The sequence below is a fragment of the Euwallacea similis genome, chromosome 27, assembly GCF_039881205.1.
Source record: "Euwallacea similis isolate ESF13 chromosome 27, ESF131.1, whole genome shotgun sequence".
Classification (NCBI taxonomy): Eukaryota; Metazoa; Arthropoda; class Insecta; order Coleoptera; family Curculionidae; genus Euwallacea; species Euwallacea similis.
The window spans coordinates 1,196,013-1,203,660 of NC_089635.1; the positions used below are offsets into that span (position 1 = coordinate 1,196,013).

At 32.9% G+C, this 7,648-nt stretch overlaps 3 protein-coding genes across 6 annotated transcripts; 1 reads left to right on the plus strand and 2 right to left on the minus strand.

The window, feature by feature from the left end:
• The first annotated feature begins 295 nt into the window (after nucleotides 1-295).
• Nucleotides 296-3,006, plus strand: Golgin84 (Golgin-84). 3 transcript variants are annotated; one of them, XM_066402756.1, is made up of 9 exons: nucleotides 296-456; nucleotides 520-669; nucleotides 728-903; nucleotides 1,545-1,938; nucleotides 1,988-2,192; nucleotides 2,250-2,483; nucleotides 2,535-2,610; nucleotides 2,663-2,823; nucleotides 2,876-3,006. In XM_066402756.1, exons 2-9 carry the CDS (start codon nucleotides 557-559, stop codon nucleotides 2,936-2,938), a joined length of 1,422 nt encoding a protein of 473 aa, XP_066258853.1. In that variant the 5' UTR covers nucleotides 296-456; nucleotides 520-556; the 3' UTR covers nucleotides 2,939-3,006. The 3 variants fall into 3 exon arrangements, with proteins under 3 accessions (XP_066258853.1, XP_066258852.1, XP_066258854.1); XM_066402755.1 differs by having other exon boundaries at nucleotides 296-669; XM_066402757.1 differs by having other exon boundaries at nucleotides 296-669; nucleotides 2,535-2,604.
• LSm-4 (Like Sm protein 4) lies at nucleotides 2,971-3,989 on the minus strand. 2 transcript variants are annotated; one of them, XM_066402766.1, is made up of 3 exons: nucleotides 3,811-3,989; nucleotides 3,291-3,612; nucleotides 2,971-3,235 (listed from the first exon to the last, which is right to left on the minus strand). In XM_066402766.1, the coding sequence occupies exons 1-3, from the start codon at nucleotides 3,890-3,892 to the stop codon at nucleotides 3,055-3,057; spliced, it is 585 nt and encodes a 194-aa protein (XP_066258863.1). In that variant the 5' UTR covers nucleotides 3,893-3,989; the 3' UTR covers nucleotides 2,971-3,054. The 2 variants fall into 2 exon arrangements, with proteins under 2 accessions (XP_066258863.1, XP_066258864.1); XM_066402767.1 differs by having other exon boundaries at nucleotides 3,737-3,855.
• Nucleotides 3,990-4,293: 304 nt separating this feature from the next.
• On the minus strand, nucleotides 4,294-7,050 carry LOC136417193 (uncharacterized). The gene is made up of 3 exons (XM_066402760.1): nucleotides 6,832-7,050; nucleotides 4,825-5,664; nucleotides 4,294-4,773 (listed from the first exon to the last, which is right to left on the minus strand). The coding sequence occupies exons 1-3, from the start codon at nucleotides 6,857-6,859 to the stop codon at nucleotides 4,352-4,354; spliced, it is 1,290 nt and encodes a 429-aa protein (XP_066258857.1). The 5' UTR covers nucleotides 6,860-7,050; the 3' UTR covers nucleotides 4,294-4,351.
• Nucleotides 7,051-7,648: the final 598 nt, after the last annotated feature.

Consider the following 7,648-nt stretch of genomic DNA (forward strand, 5'->3'; position numbering starts at 1 on the left):
ACAGATAATACACTAAGTATCACCCAAACGGCTTAATTAAAAGAACAAAAACAAAAACTGACAATTAACATTAATAGGGGTTTTCAGAAACTTTAGATTGGATTGATCCCTTCCAGCTGATTTTGAACCAATCGGATTGGTTGGCCATCTTCAGAGATTAACCTGATTGGTTAAAAACTGATAGGGATAGATCCGAACTAGATAATTATTTCCGAAAATGGCTAATGACCATCAATGTCAGAAACAGCTGATTACTGATTTAATTATGTATTTTTTAAAATAAACATTAAAAAAATCTTCGTCAACAAAAGATTAAAATAATACATTTCTATTAGTATATCTAATAATTATAATTAAATATGATTTTTAACAAGCTTAATATTTATTTAATATTTTGATTTTTAGAAAGTTAATATTGATGTGGCAGTCATCATTAGTTAATATAACCTTAAAACAGTATGTAAAAGTATTTTAAGTATTACAACAATAATTATAATTGTCCTCTCTTTTGACTAATAGATACTTGGATGAAAAACTAACAACTTAACATTCAGTAATGGCTTGGCTACAAAATTTAGCAGGACATGCTGAAAATTTGCTGAATAAAATTGACCAAAATGCAGCTACAGTTCTAAGTGACGGAAACAAACCTTCCCCAATTGACGAAGAGTATGCAAAAAAAAATCTCCCAGTAATACACCTTTACACTCAAAATGTAAAATTTCAGATTGAGCCAGGATGGAGTTTATGAACTTGCAGAGGCTCAACTTCAAGTGCCACCCACAAAATCTAAATTAGGACCTCTTAAGCTCTCAAGATCTCCAACTCCTGAAGTGGTTAATAGTACCACCCTTGAAAAACCTTTGGATATCTTCACTCCCTTCTCTGAGAGTCAAAAATCAGGTACTAAATGAACTGCTAACAAAAAAAAATAGATATGGTATAATTTTATTTCAGTTTCAAAGTGATATATCTCAAAGACAACTTAAACTAGATTTAAAATCTACAAAGGGTCTGAAAAACATTTTCTTCTAGAGTTCAATGCTTAGGCTAATCTTTAATAAAATCAAACTTTAAATGCCATAGAAGGCAAGGAAGAATACACTAAAAATGTAAATGTTATGCTACATTTATGATAAATTTTAAATGAATTCTCCTTGAAAAATGATATAATAGTCTTAGTTGATATATTTTTTGTTTACCTCAGAAAAAAATGATATGGTATTTTAAAAAAGTTTCCTTTTTTTAAGTAGTTTTCAAAACAAAGACTGAAGTTACAAGGATAATTCAAGATTCACTTTAAATATCAAATGTTGTAACTTAAAATTTTACATTTTTGCATATATTTTTCTTTGTCCTGGCATATGTGTCTAATTCTAGAGGAAACAATCTTTCAGGTTCTTTTTAAATTATAAATTTAGACCAAATTATCTCTGAAATAAAATCCCTTGAAAATGAAGAAAAATTATGTCATATCATTTTTTTTTAATTAGCAGTTTAGTTGTCTCCTTTTAATAGTTTCTGCAAATTTAAAACTAATTCAGGCAGTGCCATTGAAGAGAAGTTGTTACAAAGCAGTCACACATCAGTGTCTTCCAGTTCAAGCCGCAATAGCTTTATTGCTGCTCAAGAGTTAGAAGCCATCCAGTCAAAGTTAGCCAAATTAGAATTAGAGAACCAAGATGTGAATAAGCAATTGCTGAATATCCAGCATTTATACTCAGAGATTAGGAATGAAAACGTCAATTTGCAGTTTCAAGTAGATAGGTTAAATGAGCAACTTGCTTTAGCTCAAAGTGAGAAGGAACAATATGTTGCCAGAGCTCAAAGAATATTGCAGGAAAAAGAGAAGTTGATAGCTTTAAAACAGGAAAATTCTGGTAATGAAATTGAAAAAGTGGAAAGGAATATTTATATGAATTATAATGAGGAACAGAAGTAAGTACATGTTTTTCCAGTTTATATGAATTAGATTAAATTGTTATAGGAAAGAGCTAGAGTTACAACAGCTTAAAGTAATGGAACTCACTGACAAAAACTCAAAATTATTAAGTGACCTTCAGTCATTGCAAATGCAACATCAAGTAATTCAGCAGGGACTAACCCAATCCAATCAGTCTCTTGAACAAAACCTTTTAAATGAGAAGAGGCTAAGAATCATTGCAGAGGATGATTGTTCACAGAAACTTAAAGTAAGTTTTAATATGTGAAGCAAATTACAGTTTGTATTTAGCTGATAAAACCCTCAGGAGGTGCAATTAAAAATCCAGGAAACAATGAATTTACATGCAATGTTAAAGCAAACCAGTGAAGACAATATGAAATTAAAAGAAGTCTTGCAGAGAAGACCTCAGTATCCTGAAAATGGGGAGTATGAGAGTAGAATAAGATCTTTAACCCAGACATTAATGTTGAAACAAAATAAATTGGAAACCATTACCACTGATAGAAATGCCTTAAAGTTGCAGCTAGAGAAGTTGGAGGTTTTTCGCCTTTTTAACAAGCTATAAAGTTTCTGATTCAAACATTTATAGGCAGAATATAGGAAGAATATTGCAGACTTAAAGAGGGAAGGAGTGAAAATTATTAATGTTCAAGATGGAGGTGATGGTCAGTATTGACAAATGAGCTTAGAATCATATTGAGTTAGGTATTTTTTCAGAACGAATATCTGTTCCCCATTTTATGAGGGTGTCTCCTCACGATGCTGGCATGACAAGGAGAGTGAAACATGCCTACTCATCTTTAGATGCAGTAAGTATTAGGACAGGAATTTTCCTCAGGAGATACCCCTTAGCACGGGTTTTTGTGTTCTTTTACATGGTGAGTAGTATAGAGTATCATTAAAGCATTTGAGCAATCTGAGGATTTCCAGGTGATATTGCACATTTGGGTATTCACAGTTTTATTATGGGACGTTCCTTCCCAAAATAGGTAGATTAATACATTTATGTTTAAATTTGTTAAATATTGTTATTAAAATTTTATTACAAATATGTAAGTATGCAATATGAAATAAAACTTATTTTTCTAAAAAAGACTCTTTATTTAACCTCATTTAACAATTTTGTCTAAAGATGTTTTTAACTTCAGAGATTTCATCTCTTTCAAAATTAAAGCCACATTGAATCTTAGCATATGGAAAGCTTTTGCATTTAACTCAATAGTCCTGGACATTTCATTTTTTTGTTTTATAATGAGCACTACATTGGGCAATGTTTTGTTCACTAACAAGCTGGAAATGAACATTTATACACTTTAATGAAAATCAAATTATTAGTTTAACATACCTGTGAACTAAACTGATATCAATTCTCCACTTTACACTAGAAACATTTTGAAAATAACCATAATGAGGGGCCAAAAATGTATCAATCAATTCTTTCCTGTTGTGCAAAAAAGTTAATTTTTCCACAAAATCATTGGAAAATCCCCATTCCAATAGGTTATTTACAAAGTCTTTATCTGAGGTATGAATAAATAATCTCAAAATTTCCACATAGACACTTAAAACTTCATATAGGTCTTCTTTGGCAATGTTTTTTTCTGTGGACAATTTTTCTATTGCTTTCGAAACATTTTGTGGGGATGGTTGAAGTGATGCTAGTGCCACTAAAATAATGAAAATTCACTGGAATTACTTTTATCCATACACTCCTTGAATTTAAAGATTTGATTAATGATATCCTAAGATTCTTATTTAGAGACTTTCTTGTAATAACAAAGCAGCATATACTAATGGAAGAATCACAATCATTTAAAATAAAGGAAACAAATTGTGGCACATATGACAGAATGAAAACTGCTTACATTTTACTATCCTCCCATTACATTCATTGGGAAAGTTTGAAACTAAGTTGATTGTGGACTTTGATATGTCTGCCAAATTCATCGCACTTTATTTAAATATATTACAATTTAAAGTACTATTAATAATTTAGCCATAAAAAAAAACATAAAAGTTAGAAATTAATAAATAACGAATCAGTATTTGTTTGTTTACAATTTATCACAGTTTTGATAAAACAAGTAAGGAAACTTCTCAATAATAATCAGAAGTTTGCGCAATACTAAAAAGTACAATACTTATTATATTGCACAGAATCCCCGCTGATACATTAACCTTTCTGTGAACATAGCCGTTGACATTAAAGTGTTAGGTTATGTAATGTAGGAGGCAGTCATCTTTGACTGTCCACCTTCATTCAATTGGGTTCAGACAAACGGCATGATTGATTTAAAATTTCTAACTGTTATGACTTGGGACGGGAAATCAATATATTGTATCATAAATTACAAAAATGCACCTATTACCGTTTATTATACAAAAACATGTAATAAATCTAAAAAATCAATCAAATTTCAAAACATCCTGAACGCGTTTTACAATATCTCCCTGTGAGGTAGTCCTCCCATACCAGCTAGAAAAGGGCAACTGATAACTTTGAAATCCGCTAGCTCTACTACTAGGAGATGGTTGAATTTGACCACCACCTCCTGGTGCTGGGAAGCTTTGACCAGGATTTGGGATACCGTAAGAGCTGCTAGGAGAGTTGTAAGTGGGGTATGGCTTAGCCACGCTGACACTACCAATTCCAGAACTGCTAGGAGGGCCGTAAGCATTATTCGTGGGGTTGTAATAAAATGGGTTTGATGAAGAGTCATAAGAGTAGCTTGGTGTCCAGTCGTTGTAGCCTGGTACGCCATAAACAGGCTTTACTGGTGGGCCGTAGGTAATGCTGATATTTTCGTTGCCGCTGTAAGGGCCATAGTCTAAAATTGTAATGATTTACTTACATGACTAAGATTTTTGATGATACTTACCAACCGAAGTACTGGCATTTGTGGTAGTACTTGTAGACGGAGTGGTACCGTTAGTGATAATAGTTATTGTATTGGTAGTTGCTTCAGATTCAGTGGTGGTAGCTTGAGTTGTAGTTTGCTGTTGTCTAGGCCTGACTACTGGGGTAATAGGTTCAACATCATTGTCATACTCTTCATAACTATAATAATCCGGATCTCTCCTATTTTTATTTTTATTTCTGCGCCTTTGTTGTTTGTTTCTGTTCTGTCCTCTGCCACCATCATAGTCATAATCATAGTCATAGTTACTATACATTGGCCTGCGCACTTGTGTCCTCTTCCTATTTCTCATTCTAGGACCCGCATAGTCATAGCTATCATAATCTGACAAATATTCAGGAAATCTTCTCCGATTATTATAATTGCTATATCTATACTTCCTATAAGGCATCACATATTTGCTAAAAGTCGCCCTTTTCACTGCAACTTTCTGTGTTTCTGAGGCTGATGGAACCAGGTACTCTCTAGCACTTTCAATACTGCCCCCGATAACATCAGAATAACGGAATGGTGGGATTTGAGTAAAATGCAAACTGGTGTCTTCAGTGGGTTCTCCAACTTGAAGAGGCTTGGTAACAGTTTCCCATGAAGGGGTCGTTGTTATTGTGGCTTGAGGATAGATGTTAATGGAGGTAGGGGGTGCGTTTGAGTGCAGCACCGGGTCATATTGGAATTTAATTGAACCGTGCTGAAGACGTCCTATGGCAATGCTAGGAAAAACGGTAGCTAGAAGGAAGCCTAGCAGGGTTCCGAAGGTTCTTGCTTGGCGTTGGGAGGGAAGGGCATCCAACCTGGTAAGATCTACAAGGCGATTTGTGAAAAATTTACAGTCACCATATAGTCAGGAATTTGTTTTGTGTAGGAATTAAGTAAACATTTTTAAATATATGCAAGAGTTAGAAATCATGTACTATAATTTTAGTAGTTTAAATATTTTTTTAGTATGTAAATAAAAATTTTTGAATGAAAATTTAAACTTATTTTGTACAATTGGTTAAGAATAAGAAAGAAATTGGAAATGGATAGTGGCTCATACTAAATGTTACAAATAGATGTTGCCTGTATTTGACATTGCCCCTTTTCAACTCTTACTGCCCTGTTTAAATGTAAAATTATACAATAAAATCCAACCAAAATTCCTCTACGAAGAATCAATGCATTCTCTTTTACTCTTGTAAATCGTCGTTTTCAAGCGGGTAAAGAAAAAAAGGAGGCAAGAAAGAAGAAATGAAGTAAGTTCAGAATTGTTTTATATATTAGAGCATGAAAAATAATTAAGTAAACACGTTTTCGAACTTAAGAAGACACTCGACGATTAATGGAGTATAATGAAATAGTGTCACTTCACACACAATTTTTATACTTCGACCACATTTAGATTGACCTATTGATATCGTAGCAAAATGAATATACAGTGTGTTTAATCAAGATTTCATCAAGGCAAACTCAATAGAACCGAATTGAGAAAAACAATTAATTGGCGGCGGGGATATTAGGTCTCGAAGTATATTATAGTTGTTTCGTTTTGCCTCCTTCTGAATGACGTTTGTCATGAGACTAATGGCCTACGACCACCTGATGAGTGCCAAACAGCACGAAACTGGTAATAGTTTGACCTGAATTTTATGTTTACTACAATATGGAACGTTGGTGGTTGTATAATAGTCATTAGGGTTAGTGGAATTTCTTTACTCTCAGTATTAAATATCAAAATGGACTTCTTATTATGGTGGTTTAATTCGATACTTGAAATACCTAGGTAGCATCGGTAACCTAGCATTAGGAGTTAATATTTCTGTAGGGGCGGGCTGTAGGAGAAAATTTACAAGGCGTTGTGATGTTATTTTAATGTGTTCTGTGTGATTTTGGGAGATCGGCCATGTATTATGTTTATGTTTTCAAGCCAAAATTATCACATCATATCGCACAATATTTGATGTGAGTATAATTTAATATTTTTTTACTTACTTCCAGTATCAATTAAAGAATAATTCATTTTCCGGCACAAATATATTCAAGTAGAATTTTTCAGTAGAACGCTCATAACTGCAGTCGCACTGAAACTGAATAAGATTTACTGAAACTTGTGAAAGTAAATTTGCATAAATGCGGGTTGTTTTATAAATACCCTTATGTAAAGTCAGATTAGTTTTTCCAATAATTTCATTTTCCGTTCTTATCAGAGGCTTCGAAAGTGGAATGTGAATTCAAGTTAAATTAACGCAAAAAAGTATTAGCATATACTCAATTATTTTTGTTTATTGCAGTTTGGATGGAAGTATGGAGGAGCAGATAATTTTGTGTTTATGCAATACTTCCTTCCATCTGTTCTTAATGCAGAATAAAGGCAAATTTAAAAAAATCAAATTTTGCACTTCCACAGGGTACATCTAGAAACATAGCGAGATAGAGAGATAACAGTGTTCCTATATATAGAACTTGAGTTTGTCCCTTCATTATGTTCATATGGTATCTTGGAAATACATCTAAATATGAGGCACGGAATATGTGTATACTTTATGCCATGCCAGTAATCATAGATATTTGTTTGCGAGATAATAAAAGGGTATTCATGTACAGCTGAAAAGTTGAAAAAATACCTAACTTTACCATTTTTGTTTGGGTTGTGTAGGAGATATATGCGTATACAAGGTAACCATGCAACCCGTTCATCGGAAAATTTTTAACTTCCCACTGCAGTAGACCAATGAAATTTGGTTTCAGATTAGAATCGACCATTTTAAATCCAAGTTAAATATTTTCAAAATGGCGGCATTTTCGATTA

What these genes read in the sequence shown, in the direction of transcription:
- LSm-4 (XM_066402766.1), bottom strand. Translation starts at nt 3,892, where the DNA reads ATGAATTTGGCAGACATATCAAAGTCCACAATCAACTTAGTTTCAAAC. An exon ending in TAATGGGAGGATAGTAAAAT is followed by an intron (nt 3,613 to 3,810) that starts GTAAGCAGTTTT and finishes TCATTATTTTAG; the next exon opens with TGGCACTAGCATCACTTCAA. An exon ending in GATATCAGTTTAGTTCACAG is followed by an intron (nt 3,236 to 3,290) that starts GTATGTTAAACT and finishes GTTCATTTCCAG; the next exon opens with CTTGTTAGTGAACAAAACAT.
- Golgin84 (XM_066402755.1), top strand. Translation starts at nt 557, where the DNA reads ATGGCTTGGCTACAAAATTTAGCAGGACATGCTGAAAATTTGCTGAAT. An exon ending in ATTGTTCACAGAAACTTAAA is followed by an intron (nt 2,193 to 2,249) that starts GTAAGTTTTAAT and finishes TAAAACCCTCAG; the next exon opens with GAGGTGCAATTAAAAATCCA. An exon ending in TGCAGCTAGAGAAGTTGGAG is followed by an intron (nt 2,484 to 2,534) that starts GTTTTTCGCCTT and finishes AAACATTTATAG; the next exon opens with GCAGAATATAGGAAGAATAT.
- LOC136417193 (XM_066402760.1), bottom strand. Translation starts at nt 6,859, where the DNA reads ATGAATTATTCTTTAATTGATACTGGAA. An exon ending in TTCTTTAATTGATACTGGAA is followed by an intron (nt 5,665 to 6,831) that starts GTAAGTAAAAAA and finishes ATCGCCTTGTAG; the next exon opens with ATCTTACCAGGTTGGATGCC. An exon ending in AAATGCCAGTACTTCGGTTG is followed by an intron (nt 4,774 to 4,824) that starts GTAAGTATCATC and finishes TTACAATTTTAG; the next exon opens with ACTATGGCCCTTACAGCGGC.